Here is a 26,288-nt window from a genome sequence, read left to right as displayed (position 1 = left end):
CTTTAGAGAGACCGGAAACTTGCGGGCAATTCTACGGATTTTACTATAGGCGATCAATTATCAGCGATTATTATATTAATATAGTTATTACCAATACGGTTAAATCCGTAAAATTAGACATGTATTTAGATAAAATTTAATATATATATATATATAATTTCTAAATAATTTAAATATACTTCAAAATTATACGCACAAGGCGACCCCACGTCGTATGCATAAATTATATCGATTGTTATGCAATCGCGATTATTATACAATAGCGTATCAAACATGTCTCAACTCGTGCTAGCCCGCTACCGTCGCTGCACGTGCCGTCTATCGCGAACACCTGCGGACGCAACTTCATTCAACGCTCCTCCTCGTGACGCAATTATTCATCGACACGGTATCCCAAGGGTGTGTTCGCCTCTCCTCTCTACGACTCTCACCTCGTAATTATAGCCGTGCCCCTGCCGCGGATATTTGCTGGTGTACAGAGGATTGTTAAAGACATCATTATCGGCGGAATGGGCGGGATTGTGCGGCGTAACGATGGTATGCGGCACGTGCGCGACCTGTCCCCGCGAGTTCCTCGCCTTCCACCATTTCCTGCTGTCGTCGAGGACTTCCAGGTACTCGCCCCTGACCACCGTCAGCTCCTTGTCGTTGTTGGCGGTGCGCGGATAGGTGACCTGCACGATTTTAGCGTGACGGGCCACCAGCTCGTCCAGCCAAGCTTCTTGCGCTCTTTCCATGCCGGCGGCCGCGCGCGACGCTCTTTCGATCGAGTCCACGGAGATGTCACTGTGCGCCCTGGTCTGATCCGCGCGTTCCTCCCTGCCGTACAGCTCCGAGCTCGGGCCGTAATTCCTGTCGAAGTATTCGTTGCCGCTGCGCTCCTCGCGGCTCTCGTAGTCCAGATAGTCGCTGCTGTAGTGCGACTCGTCCACGTAACGATGAGTATAATAGGGTTCGTTCTGCTGCTCTGGCAACTCGTCCCTCTTCTGCTTGTCGGCGTTCAACAGAGACGCCAAGTGGTCATGGTCGCGGTCCTCCGGGATGGGGTACTCCGGGGACCAGCCGTCCATGAAGATCGGATGGTACGGCGGTATGTGGCCCTTCCATTGGTCGCGCGGCACCAGCCACGTCTCGCCCAACGAGTGCCAGAGCTCGGTCTCCTTGCTGGTGACGCAGTTGATCAGCAGATTGACCGCTTCGCGGGTGAGGAGCGGCGACATCACCTTGTTGGGCAGGTTCGGCTCGTAATTGGTGTCGTGAGAGGCGTCCACGATAAGCGCGAGCGGCGTGAAGAGAAAGTGCACGAGCTCGGGCGCGTTAGGATCGTGGATGTGCGCCTTGAGCTTGGCCAGCAGGTTGAAGGAGAGCTTGAACTTCTGAAAGATGTCGATGAATTCCATCTCGGGTGGTGGCTTCGCTCTCATCGTCAGCATGCCGTCGCCCAGGTTTCTCTTCTTGGACTTGCGGCTGCGCCGCCGGCGCTCCAGCTCCCTGGACGCGGCGGCCGCGTGCTGCAAGCGCGCGATGAACTTCTCGATGTCGTCGAAGCAGTGGTTCAGGATCGTCACGTCGCGCTCGTACTTCTCCGACGACGTCGACGACACCTCGTCGTTGTTCTCCTCCCGCGATATGTCGTTCTGGCCGTCCGCTGTGCAGGACCGACAGACAAATAATCTCAGCGTCCTCTCTCCGAAGAGCCAAACAAACATGATTTTTACCACGCGAACCAAGATTATACTGATACGAAGTTGTAGGAAGACTGATGTCAATCTGATATCGATCCTCAGCAGTTTACGACAATCTCACGCTCACCATTAGCTGCGTTGAAGGCGGACACTTGTTCCCTGACGTTGACGCCGTTCAGAGGCGGCTCCGGGGGCGGTAAGGCAGGTGGGGGTGGGATATGGCCTCTGGGGCCCCTGGGCGAGCCGCCCGTCACCAGTTTGCCCATCTGCAGCATCTTCAGGTCCTCGACGAGGTCCTGCGCGGACACGCTCTGACATTGGAATATATGCATCTCCGCTCGCTGGCCGGAACCGCTGTCGTCGGCCACGGTGAACACCAAGATGTTGTTGTACATCTCCATGGGGTCCCGCGACGTGAACGCTGTCGGCTCCTGTATCAAGGAAGCCGGGAACCGCTCCATGACGGCCTGAAAGTTGTCGATTGTTAAGTGAAACTGTCGCCAACTACAACTCTACCGTGCGCGCCGTGGGCAGGAGAATTTCGCGGACGGTCTACTTTCCTGCATGACGTGGCCGAACGACGACACACGCGCGCGCGGCCTTCGATCGCGACAAACGTCCGATATCGCTTTTAATTAACGCTTCATTACGGAGCCTCGGAAGTCGCGTTAACGCGGCCGCCGCCGCCGCCGCGAATACGCCGAAGATCGAGGACGCGATAAGAGAGCATGCGGGTATAATTAGAGCCGTCTCTCTCGCGCGATCTCTCTCGCAAGGTGCCCGCGAAAACGAGAACTCACCCCCGTCTCGTTGTCCATGATAAGAACCCAGTTTCGCTCCAGACGGAGCTGCATTTTCTGACTCCAGATGCCGTTGCTTTTCTCCAGCTGCAAAAGCCGGCGCATACCGTCCGCCGGATAAACAATACCGGTTTCCTTCGTGACGGTGAACGTGGCCAGATGCTCCATCATGTACGTCGGCTCCGAGCTGCTGGCGCGGCCGCCAGAGGTGCTGGACGGCCCGCTGGATCCGCCGTCTGGAACAGGAGAGACGACGCGCTTTTAGATCATCCTCGAGCGAGTGTCGCGCGATTCAACTGCACATTCCCGCCGCCACTCGAGCTCGCTTCGTTCCGAAAATTACAACGTCGTCGAAACTCGTAATCATAGACGTTGCCTTTGAAACTTGCCCCTCGCGTGAGACGCTCGGATTTCAACTTGCAATCAGACCCGAGTTTTCCAGCTAAATCATACGATATAGCATTGTATCATCAGATTCGCGGTCGCGAATCAACTGCAGACCTCGGAACCCGGCTCCGAACTCGAATCTGAACGTCTCGCTCGAGAAGCTCCGGAGAGGAAGGACCGCAGCGCGCGCTGGTCCTACGAGCCCGCAGGAGTCGAAAGAATTTCTCTCTCATTGTCCGAGGAAAGCTCGCTGTGTCCAAGCAAGCGCGCGCGCGCAGAGGCAATTTTGATCGCTTCACTTTCCACGCTGCTAAATCAGGCGCGATTGCGATCCAAAGCGGACGCGCCATCGGTCAGCGGTCAGCGGTGATTTAGCTCGAGCCGCAATTAGCTGGAATCCCGCGCGCCAAGGTAACGCAAGGTAACTCACCTTTGTTGTAAGCCGGGCTGTGGCCACTGTTGTAGTACGGCATGGTAACCAGGACGTGGTGGTGTGTGCCGTGCTGATTATAACTGAAACGGAGTTCTCGGTATTATTACCGGCGCATCGCTGAAAAGGGGACTTGAGTTATGTGTCAGGTAATAATCCGCCCGCCGGGGAGCAAGGGCGCACCACGAAAATCTTAATTGGTCTCCGGGCTCCTCTCCTCGCGCACTCGCGAAGGTCGTTCGATTTATGCGGCGACCTGGTGGTGCATGCACGCGTGTAGACTCGTTTCGCCGTCTCATCCCCCCTCCCTCTCTTTCTCTCTCTCTCTCTCTCTCTCTCTCTCTCTCTCTCTCTCTCTCTCTCTCTCTCTCTCCGTTGCGGATCGCGTTAGTTAGCGGTAAGGATCGTCGCCGAGACGAGCGCAGGCCGTCTAATAGCTTAATGACAGGCAGCAACGAGAGGCCGATGCTTGCACGTATCGCGGCGTATCCGGCTACCGGGTCACACACGGCGGCGCGGCGGTGTGATACCATACTTGGCGCGCAGGAAAGCCAGAAGCCCCGCCGTGGCCCCGCAGTGAAATTCCGACGGAGGCTAATTCGCTCGCCAGACATGTCTGGAATTTCTCGCCCGGTACTTCATTTTCGAAGGTGAAACCCCGGCGACGCCAATTCGTCGTTCGCAATTCGCGTGCGCGACTCTTCGCTCGCTCCTTTCGACTCGTGCCTCCATACACACACACACACACACACACACACACACATCGGTAGTCGCGATCGAAGTAACTTATGGCTCGCGCGACTCCTAGACACGGCTGTCGAGGAGGTAGGTATCTCTCCCCTCGCGATGATAAATTCGCACACGTGGACGCTCGGCGGGTCGAGTGAGATTCTTCAATGCGCAGAGCCGGCGCGATCGCGAAATGTGTGAATCGCGCTTCAGCCGAGAGTGTGTAAGACGCTAATTAAGGGGGCTGGAGGGTCAGATTGCTGAAAAATCGTGCTTATTTTTGATAATATTTTTGATAATATCTTTGATAATATTTCGTGACGAACTGAACAAATGTGCAAGAATGAAAATTTTAGATACATTTACTTATAACATGTGAAGAATGGAAAAATTTTGTTCATTAACAGATACCCATATAAATATACGTCCATTTAAATTTTAAACGCGTTTTCCTCGAAATTTTGTTGTTCAATGCTTTTTGCAATGATTTCTCCGAAACTGAGCTTCGTATCAATTTGAAATTTTAAAGCAATAATATTTGCTTCATCCGGCTCTCAGATGAACCACGGACAATTACGTCAAAATATTTCATTTCGAGATATTCATTTTTTTATTGTGAAAGAACTGAAAATTTTGGATTTTTTCCCAATAATAGCTGCCATTTTGTTAATTTTGCTCGACCTTTTTTTGTAGTGGTTCACCGGATAATGCGGATAAGCCTCCTCAAGATTACTAGCTAAAATTCGCTCTGATTGGACCATCGAGAGCCGATATATTACTGCAAAAACGACAACTTGACAGAAAAAGGAGAGTATTTTCAGCTATACATATCGTATATTTATATGAGTATTTGTTAATAAACAAAATTTTTCTACTCTTCATATGTCGTGTAAATATACCCAAAATTTTCATTCTTGCACATTTATTCAGTTCGTCACAAAATCAATATCAAAAACAAGCCCGATTTTTCAGCAATCTGACTCTCCAGTCCCCTTAAGGTGGAGAGCTACTTGCGCGAGCGGCTCTCCCCTCAGTCGTCATCGGACAAACTCGCGCCTGCATTCCGCTCGATTCGCTTGTCCAGCTTCTGTCGATGATGAAACGCCTAATGACGACAATTTCAGCCCTCGCGTTGCAACCGCGAGAGGAGAGGCTCCCGCGAGAACTGCCATAGGAGAATGATTACCTGACCGTTTCGCGTTACACATCGCGGCCCAAGGAGAGTCGCGTCGAAAGCGCGAGATGTTTTATCTCTCTCTCTCTCTCTCTCTCTCTCTCTCCCCCTCTCTCTCTCTTCCCCCCGTCGCCCTGGCGCTCGCCGGCAGGAAGATGTATCGCGTCGACGCGAATCGATGCGTCATAAGATCTACGCGCCGTTCCGATCGCCACGCTGATACACGAGATATCGCGAGGGAAGGAGAGAAAGAGAGAAGCTGCGGCGGCGCTTTTGCATAACTATGCGCCAGGAATGTGAAATTCTGAATTTGTTCCAAGAGAAATTGCCGCGTTCGCAAACGCTCGTATCTAGTTATCGCCCGCTGCTATGCGCGCGCGAACGAGCCGACCGGCCGATCCCGTCTGCCCGTCGACACGTGTTCCGACACGTGTTGTTCGGTGAAATTAGATTCGCAAGAACAGAAGCAGGCCGCCGGGCACGTCCGATCGAGTGAGCAAGTCGGCAAAACCACGAGAGAGAGAGAGAGAGAGAGAGAGAGCCGGAGAATCGTAGGTGGACGTGTATTTTTCACCGAGCGACGAGGTGTCTCTCTCTCTCTCTCTCTCTCTCTCTCTCTGCGCGAAACATCGCGAAATGGCGCGTGCGAACGCCACGTGTTGAGGATCCACGTCGAGGATCCTCCCCGCGACGCGCATCAACGTTCTTCCTGGCGGACACGCGGCGAGGAGAGAGAGAGCTGCACGGGATTGAACGCGAGCATAATTTCGCGAGCGAACCGAGGCATCGCCGTTCGGTCGGGGAAGAGAATACAGCGGAATTTGCGAACTGAGGTAATACCACGCACAGGATTCTACTCTCCGGCAAAATTCCGCGGTACAACCGAAGGACGTACCTTCTCCCCACCCCCACTCCCCTGCCCCGAATGAAAACTCGCGCGCGCGCGCGCGCAATTAGCGGTGTTTAACGCGGCGACGGTGTGCAAATACCCCTTCAATGAGTCCCGTAAACACATCCAGCAGCGTCGGCGTCACCAGTTGTCAATCGCGTTTGCGTAACAGCGCGGCGACGACTGACCGCTATTTCATAACCAGTCACAGCGCGCTAGAGAGCTTACGTAAACCGCGTTCCCGCCGCGCGCAGAGAATCGAGCGTTTCCCGCGGCACGCGCAATTTTCGGAAGCCTCCGACAAAGCAGCGGCGACGAGAGTGTCGCCGATTTCCTTCCCCTCGTAAAGGTATCAATGGAGCGTGTTGACCTTGACGTTGCGAACGAGAACGGAAAAATCACGCCGCCACAAAGTCTCTCTTTTCTCTCGTCCTCCCTCTCCCTTCTTCTCTATCTCTCACTGCAACACAGCTCCGCGAGATCCAATCGGGAGCAGATCGTTATCCGACTGCGCAGCGACTTCGATTCGAACGATTGCATTTTTCCACCTGGGGCTTCTCGCGGACGCGGAGAAACGAATCGCGCGAAGCGATCTCCGCGATTAAATGGCGATAAGTGGCGTAATTAGGCGACGCGCGGAATCGCGGCGGCCTCGAGACGCCATGAAGGGAGGCCAAATTCATTCCTCCTATCCGGTCGTTGTACACTGGGAGAGCAAAACGATTTCGACATGGTTTCTATTTCTAGTGACACTGATGATCCGTGTAGTTGCGAATTTGAGAATCACTGCTTAACCAAACTGCGCAAAGTAAAAGATGGTAAAAGGTTTAGAGAACAGGGCCTTTTCCGAATTTTTATATTTATTTGCCACTCTCATGGTAAAAATCTTTGTTGTGACTCCGACAGTGATGATCAATCGGGGGAGCCCGAAAAAAATGTTACCCACTTATTTTTTGAACAATTTTTTTGGTAAATATTCAGAAGTACTATTATACCGAAAACTACGTTTTCTTGTTCAGTGATTTACAAAACTGGCTGTAAAGAAACACGTATACAAAGTTTTACATGTATATTAAGGGAGGGGGAGGGGGGGCTAAGATCTTTATAGGAAAAAGCAGGAAAATTTTATTCCATATATTAAAAATTTTAAATATCGATTTTATACTGATTAAATACCGTTCGCAGTTGTTACTCGAATCTTTCGCCTTACTACAACAGATGAGTCTACGATATACTAAAAATGAATACTGAAAAGATTAGCAAGACCTCTACACAAGGTAGAACGGATCATAAATTACAAGCAAAATAAAGCAGAGCATTATTCACAATCATGCTCTGCTTTAATCAAAAGCACAAATTTATATTACAAACTCTAAATTATAGCGAAGAATAGTTTATGTCTTTGGTTTATTAAGGTTCATTGAGTTTTTTATACTTTTACTCAATAGTTTAAATTTAGCGCATTTTTCCTTCAGAGTTTTATAAGATCCGAAAAAACTTGAAAAAAAATAAGTCGGTTATGGTTTTTTTCCGGCTTCCCCCATTGATCATCATTGTCGTAGTCACAACAAAGATTTTTATCCAGCAAGTAGCAAAAATCTATCAAAATTCGGGAAAGGTCCTATTCTAAAGTTTTATCTAAAAGATCGTGAGTCTCTCTCTCTCTCTCTCTTGCGCAAGTGATTCTCAAATTTTAACCAGGCTAGTTACTGGGGAGTTTTTGCAATACCGTGTCTCAGATACGGTAAATCGTGAATCTTATTGAATACTATTGGTCGCATACATTGCGACGTTATTTCTGAGCGAATAACGTCCACGATTTACGTTTACCGTATCTGAGAGACGGTATTGCAAAGAATTAACGTTCGTAAAAAAAAAAGAAAAAACCGTTTTGCTTTCCAGTGTACGTTGAGAGCGCGGACTGAAAACCGGCGACGGTCACTCGAACGGTCGCGTCGAAAAAAGAGCGTTTCTTCATCGCTCTCTCATCGAAGATCGATAGATTAGCGGCGATTAGAAGGCGGCGCATCGAGTAGCCCCCGACGAGAATACCGACGTGGCGACGAGATCGCAATCGATTGCAGCTCGATATAATCGTTCCTCGAGGCGGGAGCGGTCGATGGCATTTTTCGGGACTCGCATTTCCGTCCTCGCCCGCGAAAGCCGCCGTGACGAGTCGCGTCGTCCGGGTAAACAATAACGGTCGCCCTCATCGACGAAACGCCCGCGCCGCGTTCAGCCGAACGCTAGGACGATATGCACGCTATTATGCATATCGCTCGCTATCGAAAGCGTCGTTAGGGACGACGAGAACAACAAAACGGCTTAATTACACAGTCGGTCGCGTCCGACTTGATGGTTTCGAAAGTGCAAACAAGTGCGCGCGCACGCGCGATCGCGACGCCAAGTCAGGCGTTTCGCGGAGCGACTCAGGCGGCGCGTACGAATCGGTAATGAGGAAGGACCCTCGTTAGGGAAACAAACGATTTCGAACCGCGAGTGCTTTCACCGACGGCGGCTCGTTCGGCTGCCGGGAAGCCGGGCCGATATGCTCGTCGCCGTTTTGCACGAGCCGCGCTCGGCCCTGCACCGGAAGAAAATATACTGGATAAATAATAAATATACATATATTTGTTTATCCCTCAGCTTGTCGCCAAGAAGGAACTTGGTTCGCAATTGTTTCTTACGCTCCGTCCGTCCATTCCTATTATTCTTCCTCTTCTACTTATGTTTTCCTTAATCCTATATTGTTTCCAATCCTTCTCTCTTTTCCCACACTTCGCATTCACATTATTTATTTCTCATAACTTCTATCCCCCTTGTCCACTGAATTTATCTGTAACTTGTTGAATTACGCTATTTACAATATAATGCGACATAATACATCGCTATTTACGCGAAAAATATCGCCTTTTCCTCCATTTATCGTATATCCTATTATTTCTTTTTCTCTCCTTTAGTTTCTTTCTATTTTATTCTTCTTTATTTCTTGCTACAATTATTCTTATTCATATTCTTAACTAAGTTTGATTTCTCTTTCTTTTCCTCTTTTCCCGTAAACTTTTATCCTTCTCTTTCCATATCATTTTTAATATCCTACTTTTTTCTTCTGTTAATTCTTCCACCCAAATCTTTTTCTTTATTTCCTTGGACAAGTAGTAAATAATTAAGGAATGCTTAAAACGCAAGAATGAGGTATAGGTAAAGGATAAGATAACAATAAAATAGCTTGATTCAAGAAAGTCAAAGTAAAAATAATGTACTGAAGTGGCAATGTCAAATATAAAAAAGTTTGTTTGGGGGTTATAGATATAGAACGTATGTAGATGAAGATAATGAAAAGGAAACGAGCGCGAGGAAAGAATGGATGGATGAATGAGGTTAAGGTCTGTGGGAAATTGGCTGTGAATTTAGCTGAAGAATAAATATACAATACACTCGGCTGCACCGGGAGGAGGGAAGATCCTGGCCACTCGCAATTGTAGCGAAGGAGCTATTGCCGGGAGGACAGTTTTTCAGCGCTGCTTTGTGACAGTAAATTGATACGCTTCTTGCTACTGCTACAAAGCTTCGTCGTCGGAGGAGAGAGAAAGAGAGAGAGAGAGAGAGAGGATTTGCGGTCGGCGCGGGACACGCTCGTAATTTGACTGGGACTCGTCCAGTTTGTTTTCTCTCAGCGCGTGAAACCCAGCAGCGATTTCCACGTCGGACAGATAGCTGCGAAATTGCCGGAATAATTCGCGCGCACCGTTTGAATTATTTTGAATGTCAATGCGCGCGCCGCGTGAATTTACGCTCGCGAGCGGAAGAGCGAGAAACTCGAGAGCCGAGAGCTCGAGATGCGCACTCGAGCGAATTGCTAACGCGCATTTTGTCTCGAGCGCCGAGCCGACGCGATCCGCGTGATTATTCCGCGCACGGTCGACTTAATATCGCCGAACGGAGATAATAAATTACCGCGCGACGACGGGTCGCCGCGGACGGCGCTCGGGATGGGCATCTTAATAGGAAAGGAAGGAAGAAAGGACGAGCTAGCCGCTCCGTTGAGGATTTTACGATTCGGCTCGGCGGATTCGGGTCGCGAAATTATGCGTCGCGCACGCTCCAAGCTGATATTATTGCGCTGTTCCGGCGATAAACAGCGAGAACCGATAAGAGACGCCTTCGTCGCCGTTGAGGGAGCCGGCTTGCAGAAAACCGACGCATCCTTTTCATGGTGCATTTCAGTTGTACGAGTCACGGATACCTGGAGCGTGCGACGAGAAGATCGACAGAGCGCCCAGGTAAAAAGTCGCGCGCAGGGTGTCTCGGGTTCACCCAGGTCTGTCTTTTGACTTCCCCCGTCCGCAATGCGTTTCCCCTCTACGGATTCCTCGGGGTCAATCGGGCGGCCCAATTCTGTCGGCGAGGGAACAGGTTTTCCTCGGACAGCCTTTCCTCCCTTTCACGACCGAATATCTCGCGTGATGCGTCGGATTCCAAATTCCACGTGGGCGTTCCACAAGTAAGTCCGATTGCGAGGCTCCCGATCTGCTTCGTCGGGTCGATCGAAGAGGTCGGTTCGAGTCTTTCAGTCGGGCTTGTGCTTGTCTTTCAGCGTTTTTCAGTGCAGTTTTGCGCGTTTTTCTGCGTTTCTCGGCGGTTTCCTGAGTTTTTCAGAGTTTATATGCGTTTTTCTACGTTTATCTAATCCGGACGCCTGACCATCTATCCCTCATAGAATATTTTTACTATTAGTAATATATATTTTTAATACTATTAATATTTTTAATGTTTCGTTATTATTGGCGTCCCATATTTTTCACAGAAATTCCTCGGTATCTGAAATATTATCCTCTACGGAGAGTGCGTTAATATGTTGTTCATCATTTATTGCAATAATACAGATGTGTTATTTCCAATTGAAAGAACTACGCCCGGCTTGTTTATCGGCTGAGCGATTGCTCGTGGTGCACTTCTACGGCGGCAGATGACCGATTAATCATCGAGGATGGGAAATCGGAGCTCTTTGGCTCTTTGGCTGAGCCGACATTTCGCAACTCGGTCGTACCGAGTCGCGAGTCTCAATTGTCGCCGTCGACGACTTTGCTTTCCGGTCGAGTCACAGACTCGCGCGGACTCGTGGTCGCGGAACGCGGGCCACGGGAACGAGGAAACGCAGGATGAAAAGTGCGCGGGTCGCATGAGATATATATATATATATATATATATTAAACGCAAGTATTTCGCCGGGGCGAGTTCTCACGCACCGCGCTCGCCGGCGCGGCGCGACGCGGCGCGGCGCTCGCCGTCCCCGACGTGAAAGAATTCCCGTTCACGGCTCGGTTCTAATGCTGGCTTAAGGATCCCGACAGCGGCTTAACGTGCCGCAGCCGCGGTAAAAAGGGAAGGGAAGGGAAGGGAAGGGAAAAGGAAGGAAGGTGAGCGGGCTCCGTGTGTAGCGGGGCTCTCGAGACCGAAGTTACCAATGCGTTTCGATCGCGCGTGCCGCGAATTCCTTAGCGACGCTCTCGATATCGCTCAGCTTTCCGCCGAGCGTCCGCCGATCGGTTTTGCGAATTAACAGTCGCCCTGCTCCGGTCTCGCTCCGGGACACCCGTTATCTCTACATCACGACGATCCATTCGCACTTTTCATTTCGCGGATCGGGATACGTCAGCAGCGCTGCGTCTCTCTCTCTCTCTCTCTCTCTCTCTCTCTCGCTCTCTCGAGGATGCTTCACGCCGGGAAATCGCGAAAATTAGACTCGATGATACGCGATCCATCTCTCTCTCTCTCTCTCTCTCTCTCTCTCTCTCTCTCGCTCTCGCTCTCCGGTCGCGGCCGCGTCGTAAAATAGACAAATACGCCGTATGCAAACGCCGTAATCTCGGGAGACGAGCGGTGAAAGGCGACGGGAAGGCGCGTGCGAGCACGGGGTGTTATCGCCAGCTTCGTAAAGACGCGGATTATGCAAAGCGCGCGATAATCCACGCGCGCAAAGTGCGCAGGATGTCGATCGTCCAAGTCCCCCCACGCGGCGACTTCGGCGCTTCGCTCCTCGTCCTCCTCGGCGCCTCTTCGCCAGGCGCGTCTTCGCGAGTCCGTCGCGAGCGAACGTAATCACTCGCGGATGTACGGACACGCCCCGTACGACGACGACGACGACGACGACGACGACGACGACGACGACGACGACGACGACGACTCAAGCGCGTGATGCCGCGCGCACGCGACGATGTCGGCTATTCGCGACCTCGAACGCACTTTCCACACCTACGAAGTCTCTCCTCCTCCTCTCCGCCACCTGCTGTCAGCCTTGAACTCGTTAATTCTTCTTCTTCTTCTTCTTCTTCTTCTCACCTAATCACACTCGCGGCGAAATGAGCGACGATCTCCTCTTTCCCGCGGAGGATCGACGCTCGACCTTGGTTCCCCACGTGGTGAGACACTCCGCGCGCGCGCGCGTTTATCGCGTCTGATTTTCACGCGGCAAGTTATGCCAGGCTGGAAAAGCCGCCGAATGATTTTCGCCCCGCGTGCCTGCCAAGGGTTAACAACCTTGGACATGCTCGAGATGTTCCGCGACGACGCCTGGCGACGGGAGGGAATGCGAGCGAGTGTTTTGTTGCTCGTGAGCGCGCGCGCAAGAGAGAGAGAGAGAGAGAGAGAGAGAGCGAGTGCACGATGATAAATCGAGGGGATGCACATTTTACGACGCACTTTATACCCGCCGTGCACGAGCGTTCCGTTAACGAAGGCATAAATTCCGTGTTTTCCGCGACGTCGCGCGGCCAATGCGAGAACGCGACCAACGGAATCTCGGCGAGGACGAGGACGAGGACGACGACGACGATGACGACGACGACGACGACGACACGAAGCCGGCTATTACGTTAAATCAGACCCGGACGAACTCGCGACTCGCCGCGCATTGTTTCTCGCCAGCTGATATTTGCAACATTGTTTGCAGATGTAATGGCTCAACAATTCCCCGCAACATTAGATCAGCGCTCACGGAACTCGCACTGCATCTTAAGTCGGTATTAATCCTCACGTTACCTTTATTCATTGTAACTTTCTCATCCATTATTAACCTTCTTAAAGTTACGGTCTTCGTGAGCATAATTAATTACAATCAGTCTTCGTTATTCGGCTAATTGAGTCTCGACGTCCTTTGCACGAGCCAAGTGCCAACTCGGAGATTTATAAAGCCATAATCATCGAGCTTCAACTCGCCGAATGATGACACCCCGGCTTACGATTCTCGCGTCGCGTGCAATAAATTAATTTCACACAGCTAGAGATATCTGACACATCGCCGCCCGCGTCATCCTGCTGCTGCCTTCGTCCCGACTTCCCGGTGATTCTCCGGATGCTCACTCTCGACGCCGACACTGACGTTCGCGCAAGTATGACGATCAGATCGATCGGAGAAAGCGATTCGATGATTAACGCGACGCGGCCGACGATTCAGCCGGATTTCATGAAAGCCGGCGAAATATTTTAATCACCCGACGACGATATTGCCAGCGTCGTTCGCCGTTGCAAATCGCGATGAATGCACGCGGAAAAGCCCGAGGCGCGCGCGCAGCAGGTACGAGCGCCATGTTTTGGGAAAGTTTCTTTCAAAGGTAACTTACACACGGTGCTGCTTCGAGAAAGTTTCTCAATTCGCCAGAGAATTCGCTGGTAAACACTCTTTCCAGACGCTCGATTTTTATTCGATAGTTTAGAAAATTTAGAAGACGCGACTCGCGCGGTCTGGCGGTGTCGCTGCGACAAAGCTCGACGGGTTCAACTTTGACCGTTGCAACAAGTTTTCACCGGTGAATTCTCAATTTTAGACGCTAGCGAATGAAAGTCTATCGTCCAGGAGAAGTCTTTGCCATAGGGATGCCGATTTTTTTTTTTCAAACAGATCGATTCGAATGACGGAGGAAAAATCGATCTTTAAAAAATCGGTTTGTAAAGAATCGACTTCAGAAAATCGATTTGCATCGGTATGCATGTAAAGTGAACCACTCATTAAAGTATACTATCTGTCAAACTTCTGCACTCTGAAGCAGACCTCGTGTAATTCATATAAAGTTTAATATGAATTAAAGAAATGAAAGAATTGAACAGATGGTACTTTTTTGGTTGTGTGTGTGTGTGTGTGTGACTAGAACAAGATACAAAAAGATTTTTAAATCTTAATGCTAAAGATGTAATTTTTTTTTATTTTGACGTTTGATTAGACGTCAATCAAGGGTTTTTAAACGTCATTAAATAAGAAATCACGTTTACTATTATATACATATGTATACAATGTATACTATTATATGGAATGACTTATATGGAATATTTATATATGGAATTATATGGAATGACTATATGGAGTGATTGGTTCGCGCGCGTTCCGTTCCGCTGAAAATTTCCGTCCATGCCATCGACATCGGCCTAAAGGCAACGTAATGTGCATCGCGCAGCCATTGAGTGATTTCAAATGTTACAACTAAAAGAATTAAAAAAAAAAAAAACTATATTACTAGTAGAAACTGAAAAAATTGTGTTGGCGATTTTCAGAATTTACAAATCGTTCCTTGAATCGATTCAGTTCCACAAAATCGATTTGAAATCGATCTTTTAGCCTCCGATTAATCGATCTTCGATTAAACCGATTTAAAATCGGCATCCCTACTTCAGCAGCGAGTTCGTTGTCGGATTGAGAAGCTTGCTCGAAGCGAACAGAAGCCGCACTCTAAATTATTACTCCTTGGTCGCGCGAACGCCGCGCTGTTCTTCCGCCGTTGTTTCGGCATTTTTTCGCGATCGAGCGTGATGCATTACGTCGCAAAATACTTGCTCGGTTCTCCTCGAGCGTTCCAGCGGGCTTTCTCTCGCGGACGTCGCGTTAATTGACACGCGCTTCTTCTTTCAACGAATCATCGTGTCCGTACGAGAGTGCCACGACGGAGCGGCTGCCAGGACGGCGGGGCCAGGACGATGAATAATCCGGGAGCCTGGGGCCTTGTTCCGGATGCGCGGCGAACGCTAAATATCCTTTCCTAAGCTCTGCTTCTCGCAACGAAACGTCGCGTGTAACGGTGCGTCCGCGGCTGGACAATCAGAGGGGCGTATTTTCAGCGTCCGCTGTGCGCGTCCGGAACAGCGGCTCCTGGACGCGCGGGATAACGATGTGTCGTGTACTTCTTAGTACGACGCGGCATAATTTCCTACGCACGGAATGTTCTCGATTTTTAGTTCGGCGGCGAGAAATAAGAGAGAGAACACGACCGGGAGGAGTAAGCGGGCGTCGAAAGCAGGCCGGCATTCACATCGCTCGCAAAGTTGCAGCTTTTTGTCTCGCGCGATGAATAATTTATCCGTGGCGATCCTTTTTTCTCCGCGCGATACGCACAGCCCGAGAGCCCTTGATCGTTTCTTTTTTTTCTTTCTTTCCCTCTTGGTCGTTATGCGCGACAGCGGACTACGGACTCTCCTAGATACATGCGAGATTGTCGTTATCAGCCGGCTACCACCGTGCAATGTACGCAATCGCGGGATGTTAATGGCGCGACGTGGTTACGGCATAAACGCGGGGTGTAAGGGCGTAACCGCGCGGGGACGTTACGTCACTCGTCTTCTTTAGAACGGCGCGCGTAATTGTTACTTAACGATCGCTCGCGGCTAAGTTACACGCCGATATATGGGACGCGCGTGGGACGCGCATGCAAATCGCGGAAAGCGTGAAAAATCGCCGAAGCGCGAGTCGCGCATCTCGCGCGACTGGAAGCGCATCCGTCGGCGCGTCGTCCTCGCGTCCCGACAATCGTAATCGACGACTCGTTTCGGCCATCCGGCTGAAAAACTGACGCGGCCGACGCACCTTATCTGTGGCCAAGCGGCGAGAAATTTTATCGCTCTTGAGGAACCGCACGAATGAAAACGAAATGAAATGATGTTAAGGTAAGGTTAGGCTGGTGCAAAAATAATCGCGGTTCTTGTCGCTTTAAGGTTGGCGTCGAGTTTTTCAGTTACCGTTATCTTCTCCAAAATTCTATTATCTATTAACCCTCCATTGCCCTCGTTTAAAAAAACGAATTTTAGTTTTCTCGTATTAAAAACATTGTATTAACATAATTCAGAAAATAACTATACAGACATAATCTAAATGGTTATAAGTAAAAGGTCAGAAAGTTTCAGAGTCAACTTTCATGCCACATCTAAGTAATTAAAAAAGAAAAGAAATGTAAACTGAGCGTTTGCCTCGTACGAGGGCAATGGAGGGTTAATATCTCGTAGGAACAAACAAACTTGTTTCCCGCTGGGAGAAATGTGGGCAGGCTAATGGTCTTTATTTAGATTGAGAAATATATTTACTGACTGATATACATGCGCGTCTTTATACTCGACGCGTGAAAACCGCAATTATTTTTGCGCCAATCTAGAGGGATAAATGCGACAGAAGAGAGAAATAAGCTCCTCAAGCTCCCTGTTGTTCTCGTTTCGCCGCGACTTCTCGTATCGAGCCCCGCTGAGTTATTTCAGCCAAATGTATCACCGCCGTGATACACGATAAGCGAACGTGTCGCACACGCGCGATCGCGCTCTGCCGGAAACAAGATTATCTGCGACAAAAATCGTGCTGCAGAGAGATTGGCGGTCGCGATCAAAGCGGCCGCACGCGATAGCGTCGTCTTCATCTCTCTGCGCGCGTTTCGTACAGTTGTCTAAGTAAAAAGCTGGAGGGAGATGCTTCTCGCTCTATCTCCCCTCCCCCCTTTCTCTATCTATATCTCTCTTTCTCGCGCGCACAGACGATATATCTTCGATCGCGATCGATCCACGGAAGGGAGGATAACCTTGCGTGCGTGGTATTTTCACACGGAACCAAATGAAACTTCAGCCGTTCCACTCGCGTACGTCTCTCTCTCTCTCTCTCTCTCTCTCTCTCTCTCTCTCTCTCTCTCTCTCTCTCTCTCTCTCTCTCTCTCTTTAACACCGGCACGCCGATCTAACGGCCCGGTAAGACACGGTTGAAAGTAAATACATCGCGGACGCGAGCGCCCATATGAGCGATGAAAAAGTGGAAAGAAAGTTGCCAATGCACCTCGCATACCTGCCCGGCCGCTTGGTTGGCTGGCTGTTTGCCCGGCCGCCGCGTACCGATCTGCTGCCGGTCGCGAACGAGTTTCGCGCAGTGAATGGACCGGACTCGCGGCGGCGCGGCGGCGGCGGACGCGAATGAACTTTTTACTCGGCCGCTGCGAACGGCCGGTTGATTAATCATTAGGATTAATCGTCAGGGCTAATACCACGAAGCGTCGAAACGCGCGCGAGTCGCACTCTCGATCGATCGATCGATCGAGCGAGCGAGCGAGCTGCGGCCGCCGGACGAGTCTAATTTGCGCTGCACGCTACGTTTAATCCTTTCATCCTGTTACAACGTCACGCGAGAGCGGGAGAGAATGTAATAATAATCTCAATCGCGCCTATCGTGTTAATGCTCATTCGCGCTCGATCGCGCAAAAAACGAGAGCCACTCCGAGAGTACCTCCCGCGCGTTCCGCGTTGCAATTCTCGCGATGCGATCGACCGATCGATCCCGAGCGGGGGCTTCTTGATAACACGCGGCAATAATAATATTAATAATATCGCGCGAGCGAATGGCGAAATTATTGCAGCGAGAGCGGCCGGACGCGACATCGCGAACGAGGAAGAGAGAGAGAGAGAGAGAGAGAGAGAGATGTTCGTCGACGCGAACACACGCGCCGGATCCTCGCAGTTATTTCTGCCAAATAATGTGGTGGACAGTAATTGTTATTTTATTTTTTTATAATAAATTTTAATAATAAAGAAAGCTACGGCGCGGACGACACATGAAGGTGAACGCGAGCAAGCTGGATAACAGCCGATCGATCTGATTTGACGGCGCGAATATGCAATCGGCGTTCGCGCGACGCTTCGCACTCCGAAGTCGCGATTCGTCAAAGCCACAAGTCGGAATTCGCGGACGACAATAGAAAACTGGCTTTCACGTCTCACGTCCGCCGAACGGCGCGTTCGGAAGAGGGAGAGGAGACACGCGTGCGTGTATGTGCGCGAGGGATCGTGTCACGTCGAGAGAGAGAGAGAGAGAGAGAGAGAGAGAGAAAGAGGAAGAGGACTCGCTTACGAGCGTAAACAATCTTTCGGCAAAAATACGCCGGCGGAATGCGATAGCGGTATTATGCCTGGAGGCGCCTGGATTGACGCGCGACGTTTTCGAGACAGAATCCGCGCCGACGAGAAGAGGACGGAGGAGTCTCCCGATGGCGGGACGCAGCGACTTGGACGTTGCGTGGGATCGATTAATCGATGAATCCGGTCGAGCGATAAGACTGATCTTCGCATTGCTGCGACATCGATGTGACGATGATGAAAGCGATATATCGATATCGGCGATTCTCACTACGAAGAGACCCGTCGAGGTCGAACGTGCTCGGCTAAAGTGACTTGCGTGATTACTCACTGGAATCGTGTCACTTGACATAGAGGGAGGAGAGAGAGAGAGAGAGAGAGGAAGAGAGAACAGTGAACACACTTTAGTCATGACGAATCCCAGATAAAAACGTCCGCGTGTCGAAGAGCGAGCCGAGCCAAGCCGATTTCCCCGCACGCGTCGTTCCGCCGTCTCGACGCGCGCGAAAAATCGCGCGCACGGACGGACGCGAATGGTCGGACACGCGATGTGTGTCATGAATCGCAGATGTATCGGGGAGGTCAACAAACTATTGCTGCGTGTTACGCGCGGCTTACATTTTCCACACGCGGCGTTACACACGCTGGGGATTGTCGCGGCCGGAGGCGAAGGACGAGAAGCTCCAGGCGGCAGCAGCAGCAGCCAACAGCTGGCCAGCGATATCCGTAATCCGGACGTAATCGACGGCATGGACGAGAGGACCGCGGCGTTCATGGTGCGACGTTCAAGCCACGACTGTGTTTACAGTCGGACCTCGGGATCATCTCATCGTCTCTTCAGACCGTGCTCCGCAATGAATGAAACGACCCGCGCAGCGGGTCCGCAGATGAGCTCCCAACGATCGTGAATCCTATGTCCTTGATTCGATCTTGAGAGAGCATCGATTCTTTTCTAGCCGATCTCACGTCCGTAAATCGATCTTCGATAGACCCTCGACGGAGAATTGATTTTCAATCCGTTGCTTACAAGGTAAATGTCCCCCGGTAACCCTTTACCGGACATTTAACCCTTTAACACCTACTGGTAACTATAGTTAGCAGAAACGCACTTAAGAATCCATAACTTAGTGAAAAAAGGAGATATTTTCGTTTTCTTTGCACCAGTCTAGAGGTGAATTCTTCTTCTGAAAAATGGTATATAGATTGTATGTAGATTCGGTTTAGTCTGTTTTTAGCTCAGTTTCAATGATAACATGTTTGTGTCAAATTCCAAGTAGCCGTAGTTGGCATTGTTACTGACATCTGGAAGTGCACTATAAATGAATAGATTGGTATCTGTTAGAATTTTATACATTTGGAAGCTTTCTCAGGTGCAAAATGTGAAATTAAAAGAATACAGAAATTCAAAAAATCCAATATGGTGGACACGAAAATGAAGAAATCAACCTATTTTCGTGAAACTTGGTAACCTACAAAAATGAAGGGACGATTGGCTATCTAAATGGTGATCTATAAGATATTCTTCTGAAATAGTAAGCTTGACGCTCTGAATAATAAACTTCACTCACAAATATAGTAAAGTTTCAGCTGAAAAAAATGTCAAGTTGACTATCAGAGTTATGTCGTATAGATTATCCTTCATTTTTCTCTGTACAGGTTGCTCATTTCGTATTTAGGATCCAAGTCATATTTACCAGTAAACAAAAAACAAACGATAAAAAAAAACCAATATAAAATTCTAATATTTTTTTTTGTTATCACTACTTATAGTCTCAGTTCAAAAAGACTCAAATTTTATTCTTAAAACACTTATAAAAAAGTCGGGCGTTAAAGGGTTAAGCGTAGCTCGTCGCAAAAAATACGATATATAATATTAAAAATATTTTTGATGTAAATATTTGCATTTATTCCGAGGTTCTTAGGACTCCCTTAAGTAGAGAAAAACGATTTAAACCAATGTGTACACCTATTGTTAATGATAATATTTACACAAGTAATGAGGTAATGAATTAATATTTTTTTCCAACTAATCGTCAAATATTGGAGTCCTTACTTAGTAATTATCACTTTCATTCATTAGTGTTAAAATAAATAGTAAATATTTGCTTTCAAAGTCGGATACTGGGACGGATACCGGCCACTGGGACATTTACCTTACTTCGTCAATGACGATTCGTTTGATGAGGAATTGACGCGCGAGGCGGCGGACATTGGAAAGAATCGACTTGTAGAAAACTTCGCGAGAGAGACCTTCGCGCTGAAAGCGCGGCGCGCGGAGCACTCGATCTCTCCTCCAGCTCGGTAAGGAGCGATGAAGCGACGGATCGACGATCTCAGCACGAAAGCTCAGCGCGGAAACGAACTCTGCCGAGGTCTGGTCGACGACATCCTTGACCGGACATGCCTACAGCCGAAAGTAAACATCTCGGTGCAGCCGAGATCGCGCGCTACGCGCTGCGGCGATCCTCGCAGGAGGATCGTCATCGATCGTCTCTCTCTCTCTCTCTCTCTCTCTCTCTCTCTCTCTCTCTCTCTCTCTCTCTCTCTCTCTCTCTCTCTCGGCTAACCGCCGCGCCATCGTCCATACGAGGTCAATGGGCATCCGCGATCTGTGTCACGACGCTGCTCTCACGTGGGAGATCACGTAGGCATTCGGTGGGCGTGAATTACAGGTGTCGTTCGAGAGAGTAGGATGCGAGAAGACGACGACGGCCGTCGCTCAGGTGCTTGGTCGAGAGAGAGAGAGAGAGAGAGAGAGAGAGAGAGAGAGAGAAAAAGGGAGGTCGCACCGGCGTCTCCTCAGGGTGCAAAGGTGAGGCGGTTATCGCTGGCTGCGCGATTTTGACCCGACCGACCTCGACGGCCAGGACGACGATATGACGAAGACAGTGTGCGAGTGTAAACACGCGTGCACGCACGATACACGTAAAGACGATTCGCGCGACTCGATAACGACGACGAGATAAGCGAGAGCCTCTTCGCCGCAGGAGGAATCGAGCGTCGCGCGCGGATCACGCCGGTCGTCGCCGATTAATGACGAACAATGCAGCCGACGCGGCGCGGCGCGGCGCGGCGCGGCGCAGGAATGCGGCTTGCAAATGTCACGGGCGGGGAGAGGGACGCTGTAATGGGGGGAGGGGGAAGGGGGTGGCTGGAAATGTTTACTACTCTTCTCGCCTTACGAACGACGGCTCGGCAGGACTTACAACCTGTGTCCGGTCTCGCTCGTTCAATGAAAGGAGACGGTACGCGCGCGCGGCTACCGATATCCTTTTTACTCATTTTGTTTCTGTTTCCCTTTTTCCACGACACGTCGCCGTCCGCATCTCCGCGGCGATCGGACCTTCGGCACGTGACGCGCGACCTACCGCACGCGTTGCACTTCGAGAAGAGAGCGCTCGCGTATGGAAAAGAAGAAAAGGTCGCGTCGGTGGTTTATAGTCGTTGGCAGCGCAGTGATTCGTTCTCGTCACGACAGTTTAGTCCCGGGTGATTATAAGACTCTCTGGCGCGTTGATCGCTCACCCCCATATTTGGGTGAGTTTCCGCAGGAGTTATCGAGATGGGTGGGCAGTTTTCCTCACCCGATTAGCAGGATTTTAATCCGCAAAAGTTTTCAATAGTGAGAATTATAAGCAATTGCTTATCGATAATTTAGACGTAAACGAATATTTCGGTTGTTTCTTCATGATATGTTCAAAAGGGAAAGAATCACTCCGGAAGAAACTACACAGTCTGCACAGTTCGATGTCTGCTGCGACAATGACAATGCCGGCTTCCGACTAAGGAATAAATGAAGTAGCGAAAAAATTCAGAGGCTTCATTTTATCGAGCGCTTGTCGTCCAATCGCATATCGGAGAAACAAATGGAAAGAGAAAAAAACGCAGCGGTATATTTAAGCCATGCGAAAAATAATTTACGCCGTCAACGTGCAAGAGACTTTCGAGCACCCCGTAAAATCTCTCTCTCCCTCTCTCTCTCTCTCCCTCTCTCTCTCTCTCTCTCTCTCTCTCTCTCTCTCTCTCTCTCATATTCTGCTGACCGTTTTCTGGGTGACAAAATATTAATCCTAAAAGCTACTCACTGGAGAAAATCACGTTAATGCTGTCATGAGCGAGATGTCATCCCGGTATATATTCTTATTTCAGAAGTAAGAGTCAAACAAATGCAATATTAAATGTTTCAATATTATTGAATATTAGATGAAAAGTATAGCCTAGTGGTATAACGCCTTTACGGGTTAAGATCGTGGAGAAACGCAGACACAGGTGGACGAGACGAATCCACAAAAGTGATTTCAACACGGCGGATGACAGTGCAGACACGACCGTGAGAGATTACGCGCGTTACAATCGCGCGATAGACGAGCGGACGAGCGGAACGATCAAAGGTCGGCGATCGGTGGTGATTCATCGGATCGCGATAATGACGGTCCGATAAGAATTAGCGAAACGATACGGCACAATAGCCACGGCGAAGCGGCGGAGATCGTTCGTTCGGTGTTTTCCGATAAGACGAGAAAGAGCAAGAGGAAAAACGGCGAGAGGAGAGGCGCGCTGCGGTAACGGTTTCGGCGGTTTGCGCGGAGTTCGGAGGAGAGATGCGCCGCCGCCGGCGCGTTGGAGAAGACTCGCGCCGGGAGAAATCGCGACGCGATCCAGATACGATGAATTATTCGACAATTAAGACACAAGGCGAGTCAGCCAATTACGAGCTTTTTCCCGCTGCAACTGTCTGACGGCGCCGCTTCGATCCTTCATTGTTACCTAATTAGCTCATCGCGCCCGTCAACGGCGCTGGCGACCCTGAAGCCTGTTCCGGTGTCGCCGGAAATGCAAGAGTCGCGTCCCGCGCCGTTCACGTCGCACGCTGAATCGCTCGTTCCGCCGCGCGAGGAACGCGCCGCCGTAATAATCCGCTCGACGAGCTCTTTCGATGGAAACGCGGCCTCGCGTGTAAACAAAAAAAAACAAAAAAACAAAAACTACGCGCGGGAACAAAAAAACCGAAAGAAAGAGGAATCGAACACGTCCAAGCAGCGCGTCTCTCTCGTTGCACAGTTTACGAAATATGTCTGCGCGACCGCCGCGAGTCCTTGAACTGCAGGAAAATTCCGAGCACGAGAGAGAGAGAGAGAGAGAGAAACATTGTTCGCTGCAAAATTTCTCAAGTCAGAGACGACTCCGCCGCGCAATTTCGTCGGCTTATCTCACACAGATCTCGCAGGTCGAAGAGCTGGGATTCCTCCGCGACGGTGTTCACCGTCGGATCAGATTTGGACAAGAGCAACACCACAACAACGCCCGGCCTCGCCGCCGAGAGACAGATATCGACGCGAGATTAGGCGACGAGTCCCCGCGAGATATCGCAAATCGCCTTTCATCGGACGCGCAATTTCACGCGGCCGTGTGTTATTTACGCCGCGCAAACGGCAGCCGTCGGCGCGCACGGCGCGAGAGGATCACCTTAATCCCGCGCTTAGTCGCGATTCGCAGCCGTACGGATTCTCAAGGCAGCACCTCATTATATATATATATATATTTAATTATAAATATATATATATCTCTCTCTCTCTTTCTCTCTCTCTCTCTCTCGCCCCCGTTACGATAATTGTGCCGGCAGCAGTTTCGCCTTGGCGATTCGCCGCGGGGAAGCTCGCCCCGAACGATTCCGCCGCGCGTTCTGTTTTACTTTTGTTTATGCGCGCGCGCGGCGGACACGGCTGGGCCCGCGGATCGCGTCGGCGATCCAGAACGGCGAGGCGCGGGTCGTCGAAGTGGCGATCCAAAGGGCGAAAGAGCGAAAGAGCGAGCGAGCGAGCGAGCGAGCGAGTGCGTATGCAACGGCCGGTATTTATGCGCCTTTCGTCAGCGCGATTTTTATCTGCCTTACGTGCCGTGGCGCGCGCCGTAAGGCCTCTCTTCGTCGCTCAGGCACGCAGAGCGCGGCCATGCACGGTCGTACGAACGTACGTACGAACGTACGTTAGTTCGCGTTCCTATACGGCAACAGGTGCGCGCGCGAGAGAAGCAGAAAGAGAAAGAGAGAGAGGGAGACGCGCGATTCGCATCGGCGTCGCCACGGACACCGTTCGTGTGCAGCGACGACGTCGACGATAACGACGATGACGACGGCCGCGGATGGTGGTGACGAGAGCCGCGGGGCCACGGCTCGCTCGGGATCGCGGGGCTGCACGTCCCGACGCGAAAGCAACGCTCCGTGTCGGCCCGATCGCGAACCGATCGACGCGACACGCAACGTACGTACGCACACGCACATACGTGCGTCCGAGTGGTCGCGGTTACGCACAGGTTACTTACCTATTTACAAATTACGTCGACCACACGCGCTACCCACGCACCAGGAGACGATGACAGATACACGGGGACGGGGACGGGGACAGGCGCTCACTCGCTCGCTCGGTCGAGGCGACGGAGAGATGCCGCAGCTACGTGCCGAACATGCTCGAACGCGAATACTCCAGCGACTACCGTTCTCTCGCTTCCTCAGCACCGTCGTCGCCTGCCGACTTCAGCCGCGTCCCAGGTAACGCGGCGGCTGATTGGTCGGCGGCCGAGTGGCCAACATGGCGGCCGGGCCCGTCGGAATCGGCGATGTTCGATTCCCGACGGCGCGTCAGGATCGTGTTTAAATGGCAGTCCCGGCGACCTGCAGGATCGCAGGACGATGACGATCAGCAGCGGGCTCTCCGCGCGCGCTTCCTCCGGGTCTCTCGCCTGCGGTGAAGCGAAGCCGCTCCCCCCCGGCTGACACGTATGCGCCAAGTTGCCGCGTTTAATCGCAGAGCAGCGCGCGAGGCGCCGCGCCGACGACGTTGCACCGTGCGCGTCGAAAAGAACGAAGATATTCGAATTGGGGATGCCGATTTTTTTTTCAAACATATCGATTTAAAGATCGATTCGGATCACGAAGAAAAAGATCGATCTATAAGAAATCAGTTTGTAAAGAATCGACTTCAGAAAATCGATTTGAATCGGTATGCATGTAAAGTGAACCACTCATTAAAGTATACTATCTGTGAAACTTCTGCACTCTGAAGCAGACCTCGTGTAATTCATGTAAAGGTTAATATGAATTAAAGAGATTGAAACAGATGGTACTCTTTTGGTTGTGTTGTGTGGCCGCAACAAGATAGAAAAAGATCTTTAAATCTTTGTGCCAAGGATTTAATCGGTTTGATTAAACATCAATCAAGGGTTTTTAAACGTTATTAAATGAGAAATTCACGTTTACTATTATATGCATATACATATGTATATAATATGTACTATTATATGAAGCAGCTGTGATTGGTTCGCGCGTTCCGTTCCGCTGAAAATTTTCGCCCATGGAACATCGGCTTAAAGGCAACGTAGTGTGCATCGTGTAGCCATTAAATGAGTTGAAATATTACAACTAAAAAGAATTAACGAAGAAAAAAACGATATTACTAGCGAAAACTGAGAAAATCGTGTTGGCGATTTTCAGAATTTACAGATCGATCCTTGAAGCGATTCAGTTCCGGAAAATCGATCTTTTAGGCTCCGATGAATCGATCTCCGATTAAATCGATTTAAAATCGGCATCCCTAACTCGAATACCGGTATCTTGAACTGAACTGAGCCGCCTGCTGTAAAGGGGGGCACACAAGGAATGCGACTCGAGGGAAGACGGGAGGAATAGGGATGGCGATGTTGAAAAAGAGATTCCACGCTTGAATAATCGGTCATGACGCGTTTCGAGTTTCACTCGGCGAGTTTATATCGATGGGGCTGCGGATGACCGATCGATCCGCGATTTTCTCAGCATTACCGAACGCGCGCGTTGAATCGTTGATAATGACAGCTGGTGGCATTTGCAAAGAGAACGCGACGACAAGAAGTAATTTTTCGTCGTGTATTTAGTGTCTAAGAAAAACTGATGCTTCGCATTATTTCTCGTGAGGTGAGATTTTTCCGCGCGACACGCGTCGTATGTCGCGCGTCTTAATTTATTCCAATTGACAAGTGGGGATAATAATTTTTACGCAACTCTGAGGACGTGTTACTG

At 50.3% G+C, this 26,288-nt stretch overlaps 1 protein-coding gene across 2 annotated transcripts in view; it reads right to left on the bottom strand.

The window, feature by feature from the left end:
* LOC105181161 (epidermal growth factor receptor kinase substrate 8) overlaps window positions 1–24,985 on the bottom strand; it is a 31,711-nt gene extending 6,726 nt beyond the window's left edge. The window contains exons 1-5 of one of the 2 annotated variants that reach the window (XM_019840480.2): window positions 24,560–24,985; window positions 3,303–3,385; window positions 2,486–2,721; window positions 1,813–2,152; window positions 432–1,648 (exon numbers count right to left, since the gene is read on the bottom strand). In XM_019840480.2, the coding sequence (XP_019696039.1) occupies window positions 432–1,648; window positions 1,813–2,152; window positions 2,486–2,721; window positions 3,303–3,345 (1,836 nt within the window). In that variant the 5' untranslated portion in view covers window positions 3,346–3,385; window positions 24,560–24,985. The remainder of the gene's footprint in view (window positions 1–431; window positions 1,649–1,812; window positions 2,153–2,485; window positions 2,722–3,302; window positions 3,386–24,559) is intronic. The other variant, XM_011137755.2, reaches the window with a different exon arrangement.
* Window positions 24,986–26,288: the final 1,303 nt, after the last annotated feature.

The sequence above is a fragment of the Harpegnathos saltator genome, unplaced genomic scaffold (genome assembly GCF_003227715.2).
Source record: "Harpegnathos saltator strain DR-91 unplaced genomic scaffold, Hsal_v8.6 scaffold514, whole genome shotgun sequence".
NCBI classification, from domain to species: Eukaryota; Metazoa; Arthropoda; class Insecta; order Hymenoptera; family Formicidae; genus Harpegnathos; species Harpegnathos saltator.
The sequence above is the reverse complement of the archived record's forward strand: the minus strand, read 5'-3'. Positions and strand labels throughout refer to the sequence as shown.